At 38.9% G+C, this 26438-nt stretch overlaps 1 protein-coding gene across 14 annotated transcripts in view; it reads right to left on the minus strand.

The window, feature by feature from the left end:
* The window catches only part of LDLRAD4 (low density lipoprotein receptor class A domain containing 4), a 432201-nt gene that overhangs the window by 57519 nt on the left and 348244 nt on the right, over positions 1 to 26438 (minus strand). The window contains exon 2 of one of the 14 annotated variants that reach the window (XM_036229813.1): positions 8638 to 8735. The exons of the other annotated variants lie outside the window; for them this stretch is intronic. Within the exon in view, the coding sequence (XP_036085706.1) occupies positions 8638 to 8677 (40 nt within the window). The 5' untranslated portion in view covers positions 8678 to 8735. The remainder of the gene's footprint in view (positions 1 to 8637; positions 8736 to 26438) is intronic. 14 annotated transcript variants of the gene reach the window in all.

Here is a 26438-nt window from a genome sequence, read left to right on the forward strand (position 1 = left end):
TTCCAAGCCCCGAGTCACAATCCATTAGAGCTGTCAGTACAGTAGACTGCAACAGAATAGAATGAAAAATATCAGAGTTCAGATAGTAAGGATTAGCCATGTGAGAAGGTTTGTTTGGGCTCTGCATTTATAGGTCTGTGTTTGTACTGCGTTGTGATGTAAGATACATTTCAGAAGACTAGCACAAGCACACCAGGGCGGTATTCTTCCAGCTGAAGGTTCGGGGCTGGAACTTGACCTACTACCTGCTGTGATGGCTGGATTTGTCACATAAAATTCCTTAGTCCCCATTTCCTCATCAGCACCCCTAAACGCCCTAAGGATGTCATAAAGATTAAATAAAACAATATGGGCGTAAGTGGCATTCAACTATAAAGCATGAATTATTTCTCACTGGCCTCAATTGAGTGACAATTGAGTTCTATATTAGCTCCGTTGCTCATAATCCTTGAATTTGACTCTGCATATATTCTTTGGAGAAGTGATTCACAACTGGCTATAAATTTTATCACCTTGATATTTTAAATACCAATGCTTAGGCCTCTTCTTAAATCAGAAGCCTCAGAGGTATTAAGCATCTGGAACTTCCAAAGCTCCCCAGGTTATTCTACTGTACAGCCAGGGTAAAGTATCACTGCCCTAGACTGAATTACTGCTGTACTTTATTTTTAAAATTCTGTCAGCTGTTTTCCTCTCTATATACACAGACAGAAGAATGCACACACACACACACATCCTTTTGGAGTACATTCTTTCATATTGCAGCTAACTTTGGAAAGAAACAAAAAGCTAAGGATGATTTACTCAACCTCTTCATTCATAGTCTAATTACTCAGTAACATTCAATGTGAAACTCAAAATCTTTGACACCAAACCAGTTTCTATAATAAAAGTATTTAATTTAGAAAAATTATTACTTTGGATATTTTCAAGAAAATCCTTAAAGAGTTTTTATGTATATTGAATTATTTTAAAATTATTGACAGAGAAGTAGAATTTTATAGTGGGCAAATAGAGCACAAAATTTGAATTACCTTTTTTCTTCTGGATATTTTAATTGTTCAAAGACAATAAGATAGCCAGCCCCACAACTCTCTATTCAAAGGCAAACCTTAAGCTGCCTACAAATAGGCAACTTTTTAGTCATACTTAAATAAACAGCTAAAAAAGAAAAGCACCGAAAACTCCAGTGAGAAGACAAGCACCAGCCTCAAGATCGACAATTCACTCTCTGTCTCTTCTTTTACGTTTGATAATAATGAGACCTCTGGATTAAATAAATTGGTCTTTCAAATGAATTTTGAATACAAGATGCTCTATACATTTAAAAACCCAAAGTTAGACTCAATCTCCAGTGCAAGTAATCAGTAAGTACTTTCTGAACTTTTAACATACTTGAAGATCTGGTACATACAGAAGACTAGTCACAAGTTAGGATTTCCTTGAATCTAAAGGCTAATCATGTCCTTGTCAACCAGAATTCCATGATGGGTTAAATTGTAGAGATTATAAATGCTATAGATTTTAAGATGAAAAGAAATCAGTAAGGACTGTGGTGGTGAAGCAGGTGTTGTGGTAGAGATGGACTTTAGGAAGGGTAGATGCTTCAGGTACATGTAAATTCTGAATGCACAATTCAGAACATAAAAGTAGCATGTCTACATAATGTAGGGAGGAGATAAGAGCATTGAAAATGTTAATCAAGCCACATTCAGAGACTGCAATGTGCTGATCAGCTCTGTGGCCAGTCCAGGGGGACACCTGCAGAACAAAGGGAGATTTCTGCTGTATTACTAACAACCCATTCTCCACACCTGTGAAGGGGAAACAGGAACCAAGAGTCATTCCTTATGGCTAAAACCATGGGAAACCTATGGATTAAAAGCTGGGAACTGCCAGCATGCCTTTCACTCTACATATTCTTACCTTTTCAGGGTACATACTCTTCCCCTTCCTAACTGTATGTCCATACCAAAGGAAATAGGAACTAAAGAATGACATATAAACTGAATTCCCAGAACACTCAGAGTCCCTCTCAGTGCCTTTACTCTGTCGCTCTCTCTCATCGTCCCTCTCATTCTCTGCCTCTGAGAAACCACACTATCTGTGGAGTGTTACCCCTTCTCTAATAAACTTTCCTCTTGACTCTAACTTTGGCGCGCATGTTGAACTTTTTCCACACTCTCCATGAAGGACCTTCTTCTTCTCTTGGTGTAGCGCTTGGCCTCCCCCACCCACTAACTAGGAGAAATTTGCCCTGTCCTGCATCACGTACATGTAATGTTTCAGATTCAGCGTCATTTTGATTTCCTGCTGTACACAAGCGGGTTCTCAACACACACACACACACACACACACACACACACACACGCACACATACTCACTCACTCACTCACTCACTCACACTCACACTCTCAGTACCTGCCTCGTATCTTCATTTCCTTTACATTTCATCCTTGTAGGAGAGGTCCAGCACCCCAAGTGGTTAGGAATTTTCTCCTCTTTCTTCCATTTCTTTTACTCATTTACTCCGATACACTACAACTTCGCCTCATTTACCTCACCTAGGTTTTCCTTACTTTTTAAGGCAACTTTCCCTTTTCTCCTAAACCCCTCTTCTCCCTTCTCTGAGTTTCTTTTGGCTTCACTATGTGAAGTCTGATCAATACCTGTGATCTAAGTCTGGTTCTGCTTGTGGCAACCCGAGATTTAGTGACCCTACATGGGGGAAAGACAGACCAAGGTGAGGCTAGAAGCAGCTATAGGAGTAAAAAACTGATGATAACAGAAATAAGTGTTCTGTTAGAGACAGAGACAGGGACAATCCTCTTCCCTCTGCCAACTGCCTTGACTCAACTTTCTCAACTTCTGGGGTACATGTGAGAGGGCATGGCAGTAGTGCCACAATCCATTCCCACGAAAAACATCAAAACAAGGTAGGCTGTAAGAAAAGTCAGTGGGGACAGCTGCAGAAACTTTTATTAAAATATAAAAACTATAGTTTCTTTAAATTCTCTCTGGGTCTCCATGAAGGATTTGCAAACAAAAATAAATACCTTAAGTCTTGCTGGATGAAGCTCGGTGTGTCACAGGGGCCTGGGCTCCACCATACATATAGATTAAACCACATGCAGAGGAAGGCAGCCTGTGGTGGCACCAAATTATGGTGTCATTGTTTTTCTCCTATTACAGATTATTTTAAACAGATCGCAAGATTCTGGACACAGGAACTAACAACAACAACAAAAAAGAGATGACAAGTGATGGATGATTTAGCTGTTTTCTGAGTGCTCAAATACTTAAATGAAGGCACCATAACACATAAAATAAATGTTGCTGGACTCTGGAATTAAGGAATCAGTTTTTCTAAACTAGGGTCAAGATCATTCCAAGGAATCGGTGGTGATCATAGATGTATTCTTTGTAAGAAGATTGTGTTGATCGATAGTACAGAATAATTCAGTCCTAAGAACAAAAAAGCAAGCAGTAGGTCTAAAAAATATTTTCCAAATTGAAGCTGCTTATGGAAAACACCAGGTGAGTCTGCTGCAAAAAAAATCATGAGGAGAAAATGTGTCTTTTTTCCCTTCACTTGGTGACATAATGACCAGGTGTTATACTTCCTAAAAAATTCTAAGGAAAGGGAGAGAAATAAAATTTAAAAAATAATGCATTATTTTGATGATATATTTGAAAATATATTTCTTGCTGGAGCTCCATTTGTGAATTTATTTGATATTCTACTAAAAAAAAGGATAATAATCCAAACATTTCCAGAAAATGGAGAAATCAATATATAGATTTGTTTCCCAGTTTCCAAAAATTATTTTATTTATAAAATCCCTGTGTAAAAACATATAGCTCCAACTGGTTTGTTCAGAGCAGAGAAGTTCAAAATGATATACAAAGGAGGAAGAAACAAGAAGGACATGCTGAGGGTGAGAGAGGAGGCACAGGTGCATCCCTAAACACATTGAAATCACTTCTAGTGTAAATGTCGCCAGAGGTTTTAACCACAACCAGGCACAAGTCTTTCTTCTCACAATATTTTCATAACACTTCTCAAAGTTTAATTGAGATGGGAGGATGAAGAAATTATTCTTGTGAGAACATCATGTCATAAATGAATGACCCATGTCATAAATGTTGGCCCATGTCTTCCGCAGTAATCTGGAAAATGATATAATCTCTATAAACAAGGCTTTCTGAAGTCCAGATATGAGGTGCTCTTTGGGTCTAAAATAAAGAAATTATTGGTAACTTAATGAACAGCCATCCCATTTACATGAAAGAGATCCAAGATCAACTATTATTATTTAAGCTTATTTTGAGATTAAATTTGTAAGATTGAAAGTGACCTTGTGTTTTGTAGATACTGTAAAGCTAAAGAAATAGACAAAGGATTCTATATGAGGCTCAATCATAAACAACAGTTCCTACATATTGGAGAAAAATAACCACACTGTGTACCCGGCCTGGACATTGGCCATAGAAGGGATCCAAGGACCTATAAATCTGTCCAAAGATATAGCTACTCAAAGAGAGTTTACTCTGAAGATTCTCCTATCACATGTCTGCCGGAGATGGGAAACAAATCTAGTAAGGAAATGTGGAAGTAATTAGAATTATTTATCCCTCTGTATCTTGACCCATTATACCGCCCCCCCCCCCCATTAAACTGGGGAATTAGTGGGTCCTCAACTTATCCCTTCAGGCAGGCTGAGGGGGAACACGGGTTTTTGTGTGAAGAATGCTGACTGGTTGGCTGCTCTCAATAAAGGCCAGGACAGTATGTTTTTCCTATTCTCTGCAACTAGCACAGTGCTTGGAACCTGGTAAGCACTCAGCGAATATTTGCAAAATTCATGAGCATGAGACCATCTAACATGAATTGAATTCTGGACTATGATGCCTAGGGCAGTGGTTCACAAAAAATGTGGTTCCTGGACCAGCAGAATCAGCACCAGCATCACCTGGGAACTTGTTAAAAATGCATATTTTTAGGCCCACCTCAGATCTACTGCATCAGAAACTCTGGGTGTGGGGCTAACAATCTGGGTTTTCTGAAGTCCTCTAGGAAATTCTGATGAATGTTAGAGTTTGAGAACTGCTGACCTTTGGAAGTCATGGCACTTTAAGAGTGAAAATCTCCAGGAAGAAAATGAATACACATGTAATATTTTGATATTGCCAGCTTCCTAGGCACTCTAATTTCTCTAGGTCTTTCATTTCCATGACTCTGGACTTGTAATCCTTTTTGTCTTTGGAGTAGATGTAATGTTACAGCTACACATACACATAGAGATCTAAATTTTTGGTGTCTAGAGTGTTTCAAGATTGACTTGTCTGTAATTTAGATCCTTGAGTATTATAGTGTGCGTTTGTGAGTGCATATGTGTGTATATGAGTGTCTATGTGTGTTGTAAATAAATATAAAATTAGGAAGTACACAGTATCTTCAACAGACCCATTCTGAAACAAAATTTTATGGTGGGAATTTTATGGGAAACAATTTCCTGAAAAGGTTCCTTGTAAAATCACAATCCTGTCACATGCACTCTAATTTCTGATGAGACCAAAAAGAAAACCATCATTGTCCAGGAACAGAGACTAGGGAGAGTCTTTGTCAACACAAGACAACTATTTTTTACTAGTTAGGACCTTTTTCCGGTGTAGTTTTAGCTATTTTTTTTCAGCAGTCCACTATTTAAAATTAATATTGTGACTGATAAGAGAGGGGGAGGGACCTGTGTGCATGTTTCAGGGTTCTGAAGGTTCCCTTAAAATGGGGAAACTGCTATCATAATCTGACTTCATTTGGCCTGTAGGAGAAAGACGAAATGCTAACTGTGACTCAGAACCCTTCTCAGTTTCTATTCTAGAGTAAGTACTTTTCAAAACTCCTAAATGACGGTAATTTCAGCCTCAAGGGGTTTGTCACACTTCCAACTTTCATTTCTTTCTATTCATCAGCTATTTGGATATTGGCTAGCTTGTGCATTAAAAAATATTTTTGATCACCTCCATTAAGGGAAGAAGCAAGGGAAATGTGAGAGTTTGATGGACAAGCTCATCTAGGAGAAAGTAATTTTGAAGATATTAGCTAATTTTCTCCTTTATTTGATTTGTCCCCCTGCTTTGATTCAATGTCGAGATATTTTCCTTCTAATGCTGGGCTTATTATTCCACAATCTCCACATAACCTAACACCGGTTTGTGTTACATACCAGATATTTTGGTTGATGTAGCAATTGTGCTTACATTTTGAGAAAATCTGGGAGAGCAGTTGTCTGTATCAGTAAAATTCATCACTAAAATTTAATGTTTTAATTTTCCTAATGGGCTTCAAAGGGGGAGGGAAACCAAATGTGCTTTTAGAAGATAATCTCTTGGTACAGGAAGTCTATACAGAGGTTTAATCAAATGTGGGGCAGAAATTATGGTGACAAAATTACTAATCATAAAAATGACCTTTCTTTCTCATTAGCACATTTATAAGTGTGGACACCATTCACCTGGAGCAAGCTGCTAATCCTCATGGTCAGGCATAATCCATTTCTTCTTTCCTCTCTTCAACTTGACACTAACGACTTATAAAGACCTCTTTTAAAAACAAAATGCAGAAGGCACTGTTATTTACCACTGAAGATATAAATTAATGTAGCTTACAGCATTTATGCCAGAATAAAGAGTGTTGGTAACAGATTTGTTCCTGATCCATTAGAAATGAACCCTGTGACAAACTCCTGTTCTCCCTCCAGTGAAGGTACTCAGGCTATCTGGAAATCATGTCGAGTGCATCTGACCATCAGCAACAGGGCCTGACAAGCAGGAGGCTCATTCTTATTCCAGGCAGGGAAGCGGCCTTGTCTGCATTTGCCTTTTCATTGAAATGCTGCCATATTTGTCAGCTAAAATGCATGTAAGATAAGCTCGTTCCTGTTATCTAATATTTAACCATACGGTCGAACCAAAGGATAAGAACAATATAAGTGCCCACATGGGCAGGAAAGCTTGAATGCCATCAGGCCCAGCACAAAATCTGAAGCCTGGACAAGAGAAAGTTTATAGCAAAAATTAATCACTTCATTTGGAAGGAAAGCTTTGACAGATTTGATCCAACAATTATGATTTATCCTGGTTATATAATGAATCAGGAGACAGATCCTAAGGCACTTGCTGCAGTATCATCTCTAGACATACTTTCTTTCCTGCCACATACTCTTAACTTAAATTTAATCTAAATTAACCAGAGTTAAAAGAAGTGGAGATATGTAACCTGTTGGTCTAGAGTTAATGAAGAATGGGTATGAGGAGAGATCATTTTTACAGCCACCCCTCCACCTAGTCACCCAATGGTCCATCCATCTATTAAAACTTCATGAGTACTAGCTCAGTGTTAGTCATTGATGAGAACAAGGTGGGTAGGTTCCTGTTTTGGAGAAGCCTGGAGTTGTTGGGGATGGGGAAGGCCATAAACTGATAGTTACAAACCAGTTGGTAAAAACTGTAATAGAGATACTACAGCCCACAATGGGAAAGGATAGAAGTACCTAGCTAGTAGGCAGGAGAGAGAGCTGGGAGAAGAATTCCTGGAGGAGGTAGGAATTAATCATAATGTTAAGGGATAAGTAATATTTAGCTAGATGGAGGAAGAAGGGGAGAATGAGGCAGGATTCCAAAGGGAGAGACTACCATGAAACAAAGGCTTAGAGATGACAAAAAGCATGGTGTGTTTGGGGCAACTCTAAGCAATGTGATGTGGGAGGGTGTTGTAGACTCAAGATCCTGTGAGTCAAGCGATTCATTTTGGGCATTAGATCAACTGAGCTCTGTAGAAAATGGGCTCTGTGGGAAATAGATTAGAGGAGGCCAGGAAGATGGGTTAATAGCCTATAGCAGTGCCGTAGGGAAGAGAGATGAAGCCATGAGCCATGGAATAGAGTGGGTAGAGTGGGCAGATCATGAAAATATATAATAAGTAAAATGATAGAATTTGGGGAGGGAGAGAAGAAGAAGCACGTGTCAAAAAGGATTGGCAGTTGTTAGAGAATGGCAGAAAATAGCTACAAGCACATTTCTCTTCACTCTAAGCGTAATATTTATTAAGCCTAGCAATACAGCAGAATTGCAGGACTGAGAGATGGCCCCAAAGAAAGCCAAAGCAAAGCCAGAAAACAGTGACAAAACTACAGCAGCAAGGCCACAAGGTAGCAGTACCTTGCCTCAGGGTGGGAACTGCTCAGGGACGTCCGTGACAGCAGAGACTATACCCACAATGACTCAAGCTGTCCTTGGCATATGATGCCACCAAACTACTTATTAAGTAAATGAATAAATGAAAACTATTCCAGTGGTCAAGCCATCAAGCCTCTTACTCTTTGTATCCTTGGGCAAATAATGTCTCTTAAAAACTCAATTCTCATTTGGAAGTAATGATCACAATAATATGACCCCCTAAATATCTTAGGGGCCAAACTACTTTCTTTCTTTTTTGAACTCCAATAAAACATTATTTTTGCAACTTACTTAGTTCCCAGTCCTGTCTTCCAGAACTACTAATTAGATTCTAAGCATCTAAAAGGCAATGCCTGGGCCATGTCCTTCCCAGAGGGCTCAGCAATGAAATGTGCTCACCAAAAACATGGAGATCAGGAAACCAGTTCCAGCCCTGCATCCAGGAACTGAGTATCCTCAAATTAGTTGGCCATCCTTTCTGCACCTCATATTGTCATCTGCAAACATAAGTAATATTTCTTCTACTTATTTTAGAGTTATAGAAAAAAAAAGGATTATACAAAAGATTCACTTTGAAATCTTAAATCATATATATAAATTTATATGATTTTATGGTAGTATCACAAAATTAACTAATTTTTGGATAGCAGTTAGCCCGATCTGGTTAGTTAACAATATTAAAATAAGAGCTAGAACGCACAGTCTTATAGTACAGGTAAAATTATATTAAAAAACAGTCTAAAAGGACAAAAGAGCTCCCGGGAAGTAAAATGTATCAAGGTTTGACTCAGACTGGTACTGAGATGAAGTGCAGCAATGGGGAGGTGGTCCACTTAGGAGCAGAGCCCAGTGGTGGGGTTTGTGAGGACTCAGGCTCAGACAGCTGCCTACTGCCTGCCGTGTAGGTGTTTGGTCCAGTAGGTACAGGGTATGGAAACCTACCTACCTGTTGTCAAATGCCCCATTATAACCATTCTCAGGAACCAAAAAGGACAAAGTAGAAGAGTTGCATAATTAGCCCAAGAGCTTAAGCTACTCTTCTCTAGTTTAGCCAGGCCTGACTGCTGATCTTAGGACAGTCACTTGAGAGCAGATTACATTTGTTCTGAAATGGCAAGCTCCTCTCAAGTTAATTCATATTCAAAGGGAGATTTTGATGTGATTCTTTGATTATGCAACTACCATTAAGCTGCCCAGAATGGCCACCTGGGGCTCAGTAAGGTGCCCAGCATAGAACTGACATGGACACATATCTAGCCCTTCTTGTTCTCTTTTTTAGGCAGCTCTAAGGTGAACGCAACTCAACAGTTTCTGGGTGCTTCTATGCTAATGCAGTGCTAACTGCTTTACGTTTATTTTTTTATTTTTATTTTTTCCAGAGGGAGATATTGAGGCTGAGCAGGATAATGTTACTTGACTAAAGGTGAGTGTTTAGCAAGTGACAGTGATTCTTCTAACCCTCAAAGACCATGCTTGTTTCAGTGCGGAATAAATCATGGAAAGAGATATGCATTTTTAAAAAAAGTTCTAAACTATCAAATGCTGTGGTCTGCCCCTTGATAACCCTCTGTCATACATGCGTACTTGTACATAAATACACACACATATGCACACTTGCACTCACACTAATGTACATGGTCTTGGTAAGCACGGCAGCCAACCTCAGAGCTCTCAGGTGCCAGCAGCGAGCAGCAGTGAGTCTTCAGCCGGTGCCTACTCATTCATATACTCACAAGACGGGTTTGCGATTTATATTTTTAACCACTGTGTAAGAGTTTGGGAGCTGATAGAAATCACAGGACTAAAATTACCAGGTTCAAATTGCTAGAAAAACTTTAGAAAAAGATGAATAGAAAATGAATGGTAGACAAAACAGAAGCTAATGCTAAGATGCAATTTTATAGCTAGATGATCTCTAGTTTCTTTTTATAACCACATGAATCTCTTTTTAATGTTCCTAAAGAGAAGGCTACAAAGAATTTAGAAGATTCTACCCAGAGAAGACAGAATGCAAGCAGCTCAGCTATTTGAAATATGCCAGACTGTCTCCAGACAATTTACTAGGGAAAGAGAAGATGAGAGACAAGCCTCTGCAAAAACTGCATTACAAGAAAAACAAACCTACAGAAATGTATTATAGAGCACAAATCCAGGTATCAACCAGTTGACAACCCTATAATTATCCAATTATATAACTAAAAGTTATATGATTTTAAAAAGTGAACTTGTAATAATTAAGTGATGCTACTTTCCTCTTTGCCAAGGGCCTCCTTAAAAAAGAGCTATATTTCAAAGACATTTTTATGGTTTTATAAATCAGGAAAATATGAAATTTTAGTAACCATTAATAGGTCCAGAGCCTTGCCTCTAGTAAGGCCTTAATCTAGTAGACCAGGAGAGGAGGTGATTGGCGGTCAGTCCTAGAAGAAATCCAGGAATAGAGACAGTCACCTTGTACATCTGTTAGCAGCTGCACTAGCACTAATCGCCTCCAGGGTTCAGATGAGTCCTTCCTGACAGCCAAAGTGATATTCTTGTTATTTAAGCTTATTCCAAGAACATCTTCAGCAGCAGCAGCCAACAGTCACTGAGCACCATCTTATGTTGTGTGGGGGATGCCAGGGAACCAATCAGATTGAGACACAGTTCTTGAGCTGGAGGGACTCACTCTCCAGTTGATGAGATGGTTCTACTATACCTGCAGTCATGGAGAACCCATTGAGCGGTTTGGACAGAAAAGCTAGAGAATTGGAGATGACTGCTGAGGCTGGGGAAAGTGGCAAAGGTTGCAGAAGACTGAGCTTTAAAGGTTGATGTGAGAATGCACACAGCTGTATCTAGAGCTGGGTTGACCTGCTGGAGCAGCAGGGAGCTCAGGGATATGAGGTCTGGTATGGAGAACCTCGGGGCCAGCAGTTAGAATGCTATCTTGTCATCAGTGAAAGGATGCTGAAGGTTTTGGAGCAGGGGCTAGGGCACATACAGCAGAGGGTGGAAAAAGTATACTTGTCAGAAGGCCCCTGAAGTAATCCCAAGAAAGGAGTCAGTAGAAATGAGAAATTTATAAGCAAGGACTGTGAAAAAAGTATAGCATTAATAATGTAGACTGGCTAACGTGTGGTGAACTAGGGGAAGAGAGGGAAGGGAGAACTAGGAGGGACCTTAAGAAGGAAGATTTTATGGGACTTTGCAGTTCATGGAGTCAGCACCATCTCTGCTGAGAAAGGACATGGCATTATGAGAAAGTCAGACTCTTGCCAAGTGCATTTGACCCCCAGCTGATGTATGGACAGACTGCTTCCTAAAAGTTCATACGAAGTCATCTATTTTAAATTGAGAACTAATTTTTATACAAAAAAAAATATCATAAGAGGTATGATGATGTTCAAGATACCTCACAAAGATTTCTATAATCCATACATAGCTGAAATATATGCTATAAGCAAAGGTGGCATTTTAGCTCTGTTATACACAGTTCTTTGGTGACTTTTCCTGGGAAGCCATATCCAATGTTATCATGTCTCCACCTCAAATTCAGGATGAACCCAGGAATGCTTGAGCTATATTGCCATCTCCTAGCCATAGCAGTCACCGGCCAAGAGAATGCCCTTCAGCTACCTTGTGGACACAAGGAATTCCCTTCTTTCAGCCACACTAGTTACACATGAAGAAAGAGGTCCTTTAGCTTGGGGTAAGCCAGAGAGTTTTGGGCTTAGTGAGTAGGAAAGAAATAATTTCTTACTAAAAAGAACTGGTCCACTTTCTATATATAATCAGATGACTACATATAAAAAATAAAATGGCTGGAACTTGATAATTATTTCTTTTGTGAGTATTTTCTGGATTTTTCTCACATTTATAAGTCATCAATAACATTTTAAACAAAAGGCGTTATATTATCTATATTATATTCATAGAAACTTGTGGTCCACTGTGATCTCTGATTCAAAAAAAAAAAAAAAGTCCCGGCCATCTTTTTAAACTGGTCACTGTATTTTCATGAATTCTATTTTGACTTCTTATATTTATCTCACTGAGTTTCAGCTTCTTTTTCATCCAATCAGAAAACAAAAGTTCTTCCAAGCTAAATACATCATAGTTAGTTAAGCTAGTATCAGCATTTTATTCAGCTGTTTTCATTATCTGCAATGCATACCCACAAATATTATGTGCCATTGTCACTTCTCACAAGGGATGGACTGCTCATCCTTTCTTTGGTGATATTTCTATATGTTTCTTTTTCCCCACATATTCCTTCCAACTTAGTCTTTTGCATATAGTACCACACTCAGCCAACAATATTTGAGGAGTGGGGAGAAAAAGGAAGAAGGAGGAAAAGGGGAGGGGGAAGAGGAAGAAGAAGAAGAAATAGAACAAAGAGAAGTAGAAATGCTGGCCTGGCAAGTCACATGGTGGGACCTGGAAATCATTCTCATCTCCAGGGACAAATCTAATTTGAAGGAGAATCTCAAGGTGTTCCATGGGAATATAAATAGCTATTACAATTAGAAAATATAATAGTAAGGTAATCTTTCATCAGAAAGATGATGCAACTAATTATTTTATTTAAAAAAAAAAGCGGCACCTATTGAGTTTATAGCAAGCACTTTTAACTGAATGGGCTTCAGGAGTGTGCAAACCCTACAACGTAAGCAAAATTTGATGTATTTGCATTCTTCTAAGATGAGAGCTATTGGCCTGCACCACATTCTCAAAGGTTAAGAACCATTGGTTAATAGAGATCTATTCTCTCCACTTGATCTCTCACTTTACCAAAAAGAAGTAGAAAAGCATTGACTTCCTTCTCCTTACTCTCATTCTGGCCTCATCTGGCTGTGGAAGGCATGCATAGTCTCTATTCAAAGATAAAAATTGTAGCTCAGTTTTAGAGATAACAGTAGAAAAGCCCATCCAGATTGAAGAGCAAGTAAAAATTTCTTTTCTTAAGAGGAATGCCTCACACTGCCAAATTATATTAGAATCAGCCTACAGCAAATCAATTTTCAACTGATAATGTAGCTGGTAGTTGTCCTTATTAAGGTTCCATTTATTCATTAAAGAAGATTTGTGTAGTACTAGAGATACTATAAACAAAAGTTCCCCTCTTCCTTCATTTTTTCTCTTTCCCTCACTCTCACCAAGGATAAATATACATTTTGGTTTTCTAAGAATAAGAACATCTCCATTTCTTATGTTTTCTTTTATGATTCTCCTCGAAAATTGCTCTTTCATCCAATTATAATCAATAGAATCATAACTCATTCTGCCCACATTTCTAACATCGTCACATTGAAAAGATTGGCCTTGGATGAGCAAAAGCTTGTCACTGACATCTCTAGGTGTTCTCCAGCTACCTGCAAACCAATTTCAATACAAGCCACTCATTGATATCTTCAGTACTACAACTGCATAGCGGCTAAACCGCTATGAAAAAAACTAGTGAACATGCCTTTTTTTTTTTTTTGCCTATTACACAACCACTGAAATATTAGTCTCATTTCCCAAAGTTATCAAATTTCTTTCTAGTCAATGCAGGCATGGAATAGCATGCCCAAGAGTTTACTTTCCCATTATGGACCCTGTTTGCGTTTACTATCATATCAGCTTCAAATCACACGGGTTGTAACTAGCAGAAATATGAAACTAGTCTCATGTGAATTCAGATACTTAAAAAAAAGAAGGCTAAACCACAAAGCAAAAATATATGCTACCAGGAAATGAAACACAGAGCTTATTTGTTAAGTGTCAAGATACCCAATAATATTTTTAAAACTTATGCTAAGGACTTTTTTCCACAGGAAGTTACATATTATTTTTCTTAATGTTGTCAATTCTTTCTTCAAATCCACTAAGCCATCAGGTTTCCCTAAGCAGTGCCCATGGCCATCCCTGAGGGTCATGTTCCTGATACCCCACTGCCATCATCCCTCACTTAACGATGCACCTTTCACTGGACATCCAGACATCCTCTCGCTACTGCCCTGAATAATGATTTAACTTATTATATATCTTTTTTTTCCCTTCACCCACCCTATTTGAAAGTTCTGAGCTCAAAGGGCCTGACAGAGTTCCAAAAACAGAGCAGATTATGTAGTCTGTTAAGTGAAGAGAGGATGAAGACTTGATCAACTAACCTAGGACAGGTTTTATCATCCAGCTCATAAACTTAGTTAAAATAATTTTTAATTCCAATCAGAAGTGATTTTTTCTTTTCCCTCCTCCAGCTTTACTGAAGTATAATAGACAATTAGTAGCTCATATTTACATTATAAAATTCAATGAGTTTTTTTCAACTATTGTTAGCACACAATAATATATTAGTTTCAATTGTACAGTGTAGTGATTAGAGGTCTATATAACTTATGAAGTGATCATTGCACTAAATCAAGTACCCCTCTTCCTCCTTACATATATTTTTACAACATTGTTGACTATTTTCCTTATGCAACACTTTAAAATTCCATGACTATTTTGTATCTATCCATTTGTACTTCTTAATCCCTTTGACCTTTTTCACCATTCCAAACCTTCTCATGCTCTAGCAGCCCTCAAATTATTCTCTGTATCTATGAGTTCGTTTCTGTTTTTGTTGGTGCTGCTGTTTATTTTGTTCTTTTAGATTTCACATGTATGTGAAATCATGTGGTATTTGTCTTTCACTATCTGACTTTCTTCATTCAGTGCAATATCTAGGTCCATCAAGGCAATATCTTTTTCCATCCTCTTCCTTTCAGTCTGTGTGTGTCTTTTAATCTGAAATGAGAATCTTGTAGGTAGCATATGTAGGGGTCTTGTTTTCTTATCCATTCAGCCATTTAATTCTTTTTCATTTGAGGTACTTGTTGATAGGAATGTAGATATTGCCTTCTTTATTCATGTTTTTGATACATGTTTTTTCTTCTTCAAGAAGTCTGTCTATTATTTCCTGGAATACTGTCTTGATGGTGATAAATTCCTTTAGCTTATCTTTTTCTGGGAAGCTCTTTATCTGTCCTTCAACTCTAAATGATAGCTTTGCTGGCAAAAGTATTCTTGGTTGTAGATCCTGGGTTTCCATCATGTTGAATATTTTGTGCCCAGCCCTACATAGTTTCATTTGAGAAATCAGTTGTCAGTCTTATGGGAGCGCCCTTGAAGGTAACTAACTGCTTTTCTCTTGCTGCTTTTAAGATTCTCTTTTCGTATTTAACCTTTGGTATTTTAATTATGATATGTCTTGGTGTGAAACTCTTTGGGTTCCTGGTTTTTGGGGCTCTGAGCTTCCTGGGGTTGTACGTCTATTTCCTTCACCAGGTTAGGGAAGTTTTCTACCATTATTTCTTCAAATAGCTCTTCAATCTCTTGTTTTCCTTCGGGTAACCCTACGACATGAATATTTTTACCTTTAATAGTGTCCCATAAGCTTCTTACATTATTATTATAGTCTTGGCTTCTTTTTTCTTGCCATTCTTATTGAGTGTCCTTGGCTTTCACATTCTCTATATAGGTCATTTAATCCTCTTCTTTATTCACTTTGTTTTTTCCACTTAATATACTTCTCATCCCAGATAATGTGTTCTTCATTTTTGATTGGTTCCCTTTTATAATTTCCATTTCAATTTTTATGAATTTTTTTGGTCTCTTTGTTAAAGTTCTCACTGAGTTCATCTACATTTTCTCTTAATTTCCTGGAACACCTTTATAGCCAATGTTTTGAACTCTACATCTGTTAAATTGCTTGACTGAATTTTTCCTTGATCTGTGTTCTGTTCTTTTATATGGTTTCTGCTTCTTTGTCTTCCCATTTGTCTGCCTTTCTGTGTCTGTTTCTATGAACTAATCAAAGTCCCTAAGTCTCCCGGTCTTTCCAGTGTGGATTTGTGTAGTAGGTGTTCAGTGACACAGTCCTGAGAGGAGTTCAGCTGCAGGCAAAATTTAGCCCAAGCTTCTACCCTTCTGGGGCCACCTTTTAAGATTCAACAAGCAATCCACAGATGCTGTGCTTATAATTACCTCAAAAGGCCACACCAGAAACTGAGGCCAGCTGCCTCCAGTGTGAGTCTAGATACTGCTCAACAAGGAGCACCTGACTTGCTGAGGATATACCTGGATGTGGCTTGGGTGGGGCCGCGAGCTGGGGGAGGTGAGGTTTCAGGGAATCTTCTGGGCAGAGCGACTTCTGTTATCCATTTGGATGATGTCACAGCTATGGCAGCACACTGGGAGTAGAGAGAGCTCAACAGGGAACAATGGATACTGCGGGCGCTTCTGTCTGGGAGACTGCCTTGCTTCTGGCCCTTGCTTCAACAACTCAGTGTCCCCCATAAGTCCCTCATGTCCCTGAGCAGCCAGCCCAGCACTGGTGCTCAGACTGAGCTGATCCTTCACTGTGAAAGTCCAGTGAAGGCCACGGCCATAGCCTCTGCCCTACACAGCCCCTGGAGATCGGGCAGCCTCATGTCTTCACCCCCTCCCACCTCCAACCATTGCAGGTGATTTTTTACTTCTCTCCCTAGTTGTGGGGCTTCTGTTCCTCTAGACTCCCAGGTGATTCTGCACTTGCAATAACTTTTAGGTGACAAAATATCTCTCCAAAGACTTTCTTCATAATAACCCTCCCTTTAAATGTTTCCTTTGTATTTCTTGGAGTTTGCCTGCCTTCCTTCCTTCCTTCCTTCCTTCCTTTCTTTTTTTTTTTACCTTTTTTTTAAAAGCTATAAGCAGTGACTCATCTGGGGAAGGAAAAATAATAGGATATTATACCATCTCTTCTTTCTAAACAAGCTTTGTACTCTAAGAAGGTGTCAAATGCAGGCAAGGGACAAAAGGGAGGGATCTCCAATACGAATATTCCCATCAGAAATGCAGGCTTCAAGCTCTGAATTCTTGCATTTTGGCTACTGCCTGGAATCTAGTAGAACCTGATTCAGGAGAAACAGGAAGACCATTGTTTCTATAACTTCGCAATAATTTGTAAGGAGGTTCTGAGAACACTTGCCACAAGGAGACCCCTTTTTAAGCTGTGGCATTTCAGAGAGTCAGCAGAGAGCAGTAGTCTGGGAAGTGTTTATACCCAGTGCCAGAGCTCTATCAGTGTCAAAGCCCAGGACTCTCAGGCAGCAAGGGAAGTGAACCCTGAGATAGAGAGGTGCCAAAAAACAAAAAAACAAAAAACAACAACAACAAAAAAACACCCCACATAACCCTGAGATTCTGCAATGCATCATAGGGTAAGTGTTTTTGGAAGGCTCAGATACCAGGTGCTGGGGGTATAATGATGTACAGGACATACTTCCTGTCCCAAAAGAGATAATGCCATGATGTGGAAGATGTCCAGGTAAATGAATCTCAATGTAACAAGTCTAAACAGCAGTCTGGATAGCACACTGTGGACGGAGAAATGAGTTGTTACTCTACTCATGGCTGAGGACAGCACTGGAGAAGTGCTCCCTTGGCTGGCTTCACCCAAGAGTTAGACTTTCTAATCATACCAAAATAATTAAGAAACAGGTAAAAATAATGGATAATAGAACAGACATTAAATTTGATCATAAGTGTACTTTTGGTAAATTTGGTCATTTTAAATCCTTCTCAATTATCAAAGAAGTGACCATTTAGAATGACTGAAAGTTATAGAATCACTGTGAAGCAAAACTTATGAAGCAACGATTTCTTCCCAAATAAATACTCCCATTCAAAGCAAGTGCACAGGCACCCCAGACTTCACTGGGGACTTGAAAGTCTAATTTGTGCTATTTTATATTCTTTGTGATCCTAATATTAGTACAGAAAAACACAAGTTCTTCAGCCAGAATTCTTACACTGGTATTGATGAAAAGTTCCCCCTTCTATGAAGGGCCATGTATAAATGATCACTTCCGAACAATAAACAATGGTTCGAAGGAGGTACCCTAAAACAACACCTGACAGTTAGCAGTATTTAATAGCCTTAATTTAAATTAAAAAAAAAATGGTGATCTCTAGGCATTGGAAAACAAGAGGCATGAGTTAGAAATTATACGACAACTCTAAGCACATCTACTTTGCTCCCACTATTTGTTCTCCCTCTTCTTTCATTCTGGGTTTTTTTTTTTTTTACTCTATGTACATTAAAGCACAACAAGAGATAGGAGGAGTTGCCTTACAAGCACTGAAGGATCCCTAAATCTTTCAAGGCAAACACGAATATTAGTAAAAAGATCGAAGTGTTCTCAGATTCTCCTTCCATTCCAAACTCAGGTCTGCAAGAACTGTCATCTGCATTCAGATCACCCATCAGAGTTGGGTTGCTGGGGACATTCACAGCTAAACTTTAGCAACTTCAGCATAACAGCTGGCTGAGAAAGTAGCCAACAGGAGGACCTGATGGAAGGATGACTTCTTAAGTTACTTGAAGCCCATTATGAAATGTATAACTATTGCACTATCTCCACAAATCATTAAAATGCTGGTCTGGTCTGAAAAATGAAGGCTTTATACGCTTCACCCACATTAGCTATGATAATGAATTAATTATAGTTTATGAATAATTGCTCTATATTTTGGTTCAGAATTCTGAGCAATGTTGATATGTAAATGGCATCAGGCAACCTGAAACTACCTGAAACAAATATCTACAATTTCAAAAGGACACATTTTTTCTGACCTTGATGAAAATTAAGCCCAGGTCTTCACATATTGGCTACCAGAGACAGCAATGGGCATGGAAGAGGCATGGCTTCTTGGTAATCCCCACATGTATGCAGAGGGCTACAGATGGAGATGGCAGAAACAGCACTACTCTAAGGGGCTATATTCAGTTTTGTATGTTTTATAAAGGGCATTTGGAGGCACTGGGGGCTAGAAGGAAATGGAAGCTGTTTGAATTTAATGGTTCTCAGCTTTTGACTGTTTTCTAGAGGAAAGAGATGCTTACTAACTCCACACTTCAAAAAGGCAGTCTGAGACTGTACTTTAAGGTCACCAGCGTGGTGCTCACTGCCAAGCAGTCTTGGACTCAGGAGGTCTACCAGACCCCTGGATATCATCATGAGAGGTCTGCAAGTGACCTCAGACATGGAGTCACTCAGAGGCTTCCTGTTTACCTCTTCAAGTACAAAATCAGGAGCATGGCCCATTATACATATATATCTAGAAATGTAATGATCAGTGATATTTCTCCACTAATTAAATATCCAATTAAGAAGTTGCTTGGCCAAAACCATGCTGCTTTCTTGCTCCCAGAATTCTGCCTTTCTTCGCCACCCCGTAGGCAGGAGGATGCCTGGCTTAGCCCTGGGGCAGCAGGGAGCGGGGAGCTGTGAAATCCCCCTTTTTCCCTTGAGTCCTAGCCTTTCTCTGGATCCAATGACACCCGAGGCCCAACACGTCTGGGCTTCCACTTGGCAGTAGTCTACGCAACAGGCTACAGGACAAGGTCCACATGTCCCGAGCCTAGTAGTGGCATTTTGAGGAGACCCGTTGCTTGCTGCAGGGCTGACACACACCAAGCAGACTTCCCACTTCCTATTATTCAGACCCCCCCCCCCAGATGGTCATAAGTCTGTAATTCTTTGTTGTAAGACACAAAATATTATAACGGTCAGTTTGCTGAGCAAACTAAAATGTTATCCTCTATCACTGCCTTTTAGCTTTGCTTCAATTAGATTGAGAATGTCCTTCAAGGGCCTAAGAGTTTTTTTTTTTTAAGAAATAAATAAATAAAATACAATCACCCTCGAAAAACATTTCTTAAGCCCAGTAACTTAATTTTTATGGAGATCAGCTGTCTTGCCTCACTCATGCACAACAACGAAAACAAATAAATACTAATAAATAGTACCTTATTCTTCCAGGAGAAATACAATTCAACCAAATTGTTATTATAATTATCAGTTAATATGAAAAGGAAAATTAACCTAAAATAATGTTAATCAATAGCACAAAGGAATATTTTTTCCTCAAAAGAAAGAAAAGAGATTTCTTTTAAAATAAGGTGAATATAAGCAGGGTCCAACTTATGAATTAGATTGGTTCCCAAAATTCAATTATAATTGACTTGCAACTGATAAGCAGTTTTTCTATGGGAACAAGAGTACAGTGATTTCTCCCCTTGATAGCCTAGCTCTATTATTGAACTAATAATTCAGTCCTGTTCTGAGCCCCTGAGCCTGTAGGAGGATGACACAGGTGTGGGAGGGCAGAGGGATGGGAAAAAAGCTTCTGGGGCTGAGCAGCATAAAGTTAAGTTTTCGATGGCAAAGAGGGGGGGAATAAGACACTTCTCTGGTTTCTACTATATTCCAGCCTTCTTAAATGTAAGACATCATCTAAGATGAGCATCTCGAGACAATATAACCCCTAACATTGGATTATTTTTCTTGCATCTTATGTTTTTTTTCTTCAAATTATGTATTTTCTCCTGTTAATCAACTGAAATCGATTTATTCATAAAATGCTTATGAATGCCCTTTGGTGTACTGAGTGCCCATGAAGGAAATTAGAGGGTGCAAGGTAAGTGGAGCTAACATCTCTTATTACCTAGGTACTTGTCAGGGTGGGGTAATTTTCATGTGTCCTTTCAAGATAATCATGCAGACCATAATCAAGTATAATCAAGCATAATCAAGTATGCTTATGCTGACTGGATAGATAAGCCTAGCTACACTAGCCTAGACCCATCTGGCCTCCAAACAAATGCTTTGTTTACTACAATCTGTCAACCCTAAATCACAATTAAGGTCATATGTCCTGATGTGGCAGAAACTTCCCTGGCTTTAATTCCTCTTTCCCATTCTTCTTTAGCAAGAAGCCTCTCTTGCAGCTAGGTGTGGCTAAATGATGACCTTCTCGCCATGAGATATTTACAGACGTGTTGTGCAGGACTTCTGGAAGGGTCTTTAAAGGAAGGAAGCATGTATCATTTTGGACTTCTGCTCTTCCTTTATAGTCCAGCCTGCAACATGAATGTTGGAAGCTAAGTGCTGAGAGGGTAGAGCCAAAATAGAGAAAGACCCTGGGTCCCCAGTGACTTAGTGGAGCCACTCTATGAGCTCCATACTGCCTTCTTCCAGAATTGTTTTTAATGTGAGAGAAAAAATGTTTATAGTTTTAAGACACTGTAGTCAGACGTCTATTACTCACAATTCCTAATAGGTACACCAAATATAATAGCAAATCCACAGTGTTATAATTGTATTAAACAACTGTATTATTTTCAGTAAACCAAGACATTTTCAAGCTAGACTTTAAAAGCGGCAGTTATTGTATTATTTTCATTTTGAAATAAGCAAATATTCTAATATTTTTGGCAAAACGATTCTCATAGTTTTATTTTAAAGCAAGAACTTTCTCTGTTTGATGAGCAAAACAATTATGAACAGTAAGATGAATAGAAACTAGCAGAGGAAGTTAATTTGCATTCAGAAAATAAAGAAAAAAAAGGAGCCAAGAAAAAACTCAGTTTGGTGCTAAAGTCTCAAATCTTCAGAGAATTTCAATGCTGAGAACATTGTTTTTAAAAGCTATAGACAATTGGAGAGGTTTTTAGTTTTATTTAGCCAATTGGGTCTTCTGCAAAAGCATAAATTTCTCAGGGCTGCAGCAATGACAGATGAAGACAGTGTTTCTGTGAGCAGGCACTATGGGAACAGCCAAGCACATAGTTCCACTTCTGAGTAACTGAGAAGTTGAGCAAAATTAGCTATAAAAGCTCCTAGGCTAATAAGTTCCCACAGGTAAAAAGGCTTTATCTCTGCTTTTAGTCCACCCAACCCAAGAATTTCAAGTAATTTGAATTAGGTAGGAATATACAAAGTACATACTTTTTTTTCCTAAAGTGTATTCATCTCAATCGCATCCATAAAGGTTTACTGTAGCCACAAAACTGTACATCATAGCTAAAACAGTGAGGCTGGATGATGGGGGGGGGATGATTAATATTGACCAAAAAAAAAAAATCCCCTCAAATAGTGCAAGATGAGGTCAGTGAATACAAAATAGGAACAACTTTGAGAGGTATTAGCAACTTTCCTTCTCTTGTGGAGTAATGAACAGGCTTGGGATTAGATTCCATCTGGTTCCTCTACATTAGCTGTGTGGCTTTGGGCAAGATACTGAACCATACTGGGCTTCAGAGTTCCCAATAGTTCATTGGGTACTATAACACTCTTCAGAGGGATACCGATTAAATTCCCAGCATGGTACTCAGCATAAAGCAGATGTTCAATAAAGCTGTTATTTTCCACTTTCCATGACACTTTCATATTTTTTTGGGGGGGGCAGATGTTTATAAACAAACAAAATAAACAAATATATGTTTTACCCCCCCCCCCTTCTTTTTGTATGTGAGGAAGACTCATGTCAATAATAGTATAGTCATAAAACCATAGTATAACACTGCATTAGTTATTTTTCCTGAGCCAAGACATACCTTTTGTCATTTAGTTCATAATAAGCATGCCAGGAACACTATTCTATTAAAAACAGAAGATAATTCATGTCTATCATGCCAAGTAGAAGACATCCCTGGGGTAGATGGACTGAAGACAGTTGGGTTCCATTCCAGTACTATACTGACCTTCATGGGATGGGGAAGAAAGCAGCCAGAGAACATTTAGTTCACTTTGCTCAACGACCTGCACTATAATCTCTTTTACACTGACTGGAGGATCCTGCCTGCAGTCTTATCATCAATTCCCAGCAAATAGATATGACTAGTAAAGCCCCACATCTTTGACACCTGCCCTTTCTACCAGATGTCATGCTCCTGGGAGCAGGGGTTATGCAGGTATATTTCTGTATCTGTATAAGGAGACAGTGTCTGTACCAGAAAAAACTGTAACCCAGGTTTACTGAATGAATGAAATGACGATTGACATGTCAGAGTGCAGCATCTAAGGCTTTTTTTTTAAAAGCTGCACAGAACATCATCCTATTCTTCAGAGCCACATCTGATCAACTCTTATGGAATTCTTCCCTCTAACACAAATATAAATCCTTTAAGACTCCATTCAAAATGTGCAACCCACAAGTAAAAAGGAGCCCTATCCTAGAAGCCATGAAAATACAAAATACTAAAATATCCCCTCTTCATACAAAAATAAGGCACAGAATTCTGCATAAATGAGTACAACCATTTCTCTCCCTCAGCTGAGAAATGTTCTCTTCACTATATGAACTACAACATCTTCTTTTTTGTTTGTTTACTTGTTGACAAAAGAATGGGGAAGAAGAGAAAAGAATGAGTATTTCAGTATAACTCCTTCCATGGGCCTGAGACTGGATGACAGGATGGCCCAGCTGTGAAGTGTAGCTTATGCCAATGTCATGACCTCAGTGCTGCAAGAAGCTGTTATTTCCCGCTGCTGCTGAACAGCAGCCCCTGGCCGTGTGCCTGGGGATGAAGTCCTTCTCTGTCCAGCACCCTGGAGTGCTGCCTAGCCATTCTCAGAATGGCACTGGCAGGTGCTGACTCAGCTTGGTGTTGGAGACATCTTTGTTCCCTTCTGCTGCTTGGGCCTCTAGCCATACAGGCCTTTCAGAAGGGTTGCCTGGGATTATGGAAGATTCTTTTCAGCCATGGCTTTGATCCCATCCCTGGGTACCCTTTGTCACCCTTTATTATTGACAACTGGTAGACCTAAAAGACAGTACACTATTATTTCACAAAATCCCTCTGAGACATAACTAGCTAGGGACACTTTATGTTTTACAAGGAGTTATGGTGATAGAAAGCCTGTATCTTTGTCGGTATGGCTTTATTTCACATTGCTGCTTTGAATTCAAATCAAAACATGAAATTTAATTACCTTTACTTTTCAGACAAGTTTTGCTGAATGGATGAAATGACGATTGACATGTTGGAGTGCAGCATCTAAGGCTTTTTTTTAATGCTGTACAGAACATCATCCTATTCTTCAGAGCCACATCTGATCAACACTGATGGGATTCTTCCCTCTAATACAAATATAAATCCTTTAAGGCTCCATTCAAAACATATAACCCACAAGTAAAAAGGAGCCCTATCCTAGGAGCTATGAAAATACAAAATACTAAAATATCCCCTCTTCATAGAAGAATAATGTGTAGATACATAATTATGCTATGTTCCCATACTCTGTGTTTCAAAATAGCAATGTAAACATAACTGACATGCATGGAGTGACTTTTACTATTGTCCCTACTGGCTGAGTCTCATTTTTAATGTGCCTTTTATCTTTTCTCTTTTCTCTTTTTCTATGGGTGGTCAGTATAGGCAGAGCACAGAAAGCAAGAATTCTTCAAGAAGCTAAAAGATTCAAACCTAAGTTGTGCCAACTCTAAAGAATAATATATACTGGGTCACTTTAATGACTCCACAAGCTACAGGGAAATTAACAAGGCAGGATTTGAGAGCCACCACTGTGATGAAAGAAAAATGGTTTTTAGGCATGCTACCAAGTCAGGAGAGAGGTGAAGTGGTGAGGAGAGGGAAGAGATAGCAGGAGCAGAGGAAAGGTCGCTTACCTGCTGTGGCTAAACACTGACTTAGTCCCCACAAAAGTTTTGGGTTTAGGGGTATTCTTTCTTTCTTCTCTCTCTTTTAGAAAATGGGAATATGTAAATAAACTGTTAACATTCTCAAAAATGCAGAAATCAAGGATAGCATATGAAGAAAAGATTCATGCAGGTCATATCAGACAAGGAAAGATAAGCAACTCCAACCCTAGGGACTGGCCCACTCAGCAGAGGTGGGCAGTGTGGCTACTAGTCTCAGTTTACATATGGGGAAGGAAAATTGTGAGATGTGTAATTTTCCTTCAGACATAACTTATGCTTGTTTCTGACAAGGACTACTTGAATAACAGTCATTTTTCAATCCAGAATACTACTCCATTGAGGAGGGGGAAGGAAAGTATCTATTAACAAAAAGCATAAAAAGGGGAGGAATCTGGTAGTTTGAGAATGACCCAACTATGACCTGGCTATCAGGGTTTAAACCATGACTCAGACAATCATTGAGGGGTCTTGAAAGGCCATCTGTTTAAAGATCCTTGACAATTTGGATCTATCTTCTGGTTTTTCTTTCTCCCATGGGGCCTGGTATCTGATAAGCACTTAATTATTTATTGATTTATGAGAACTATGGATCCTTCTGTTTATCAGCACTAGTAGCCAGGACCACCTATCCCTATTGACCTGCTAATGCTATGACTGTCAAAGCATTCTATAAGGAAGTTCTGGACCCTATATTTCTTTTCTTGAGTTGAAAGGAATAATATGGAAAAGCCACAGGAAATGCCCATTCTTTCTAAAGATGCATCTATCCCTAAATGAGGAAGAGCTCCCTTTCACTTCCTTCCTTATGCCACTATTGCTAGAAAACCATTTTTGTGTAAACAGATTTTGGGAGTCAAGACACTCAGTATTCACTCACCAACAATTCTTGAAGTTGGCCTATGGTCTGACCATCCAGAATCCACCCCGTGTTCCTCCTATTGGCCTTCATAGACATAGCTGAAAAGATTTCATCTGGAGTATCTGGAAGGCATCTTTGTAATTCCACCACCCAACCAAAATTAAACTTTATCTAATTATCGACCTGGATTTCGGTTTAAGGATTAATCAGGTGTTGTATATATGCTCATGTTACTAAAATAATCATTAGTTTTCCCTAAAACAAAGATATCTGTCATCTCCAGTGATAAAAATATGTTTTGTTAAGAAAGACAGAGTGACATGAAATGGTAAACCTTCAGGTATAACCATATTAAACCATCAGGTGTATCCCAAAAAGTTGGAAATGGGAAATTGGGGGTTAAGTTCTTCATCTCCTAACAAAGAACTGCACTAGTTACACTAGTTCGAGATACACAGTCTCAATATAGAGGGTAACAGTTGGTTTAAATTCTACCTTCCTTTCTCAGTCTGATCTATTTTAAGTGTGCAGCAGAGAAAACTTGGCAGCTGAATGCTTCCAAAAATTAGCACGCCACTTCTCTACTTCAGATCACATATGAAGGCACAGCCTGGGAAGCACAGAGATTCCTGGGGTGGGAGGAGGGCAAGTGCCAACTCAGAATTCATATGTCACTTAAGTTAATCAATGTCCTATCAATACCCTTTATTAAATTTTTAAATTGAAATTTATGAAAATTAATTTAGAAAGGAAAGGACCTAGTTAAGAGGGGGGAGAAATGGGACAGGCTCGGATTTAACTGATTTAGGTCAGCAGAGATGGCTGAGAGTTAACAGTCTCAAGG

The sequence above is a fragment of the Rousettus aegyptiacus genome, unplaced genomic scaffold, assembly GCF_014176215.1.
Source record: "Rousettus aegyptiacus isolate mRouAeg1 unplaced genomic scaffold, mRouAeg1.p scaffold_m13_p_12, whole genome shotgun sequence".
NCBI lineage: Eukaryota > Metazoa > Chordata > Mammalia > Chiroptera > Pteropodidae > Rousettus > Rousettus aegyptiacus.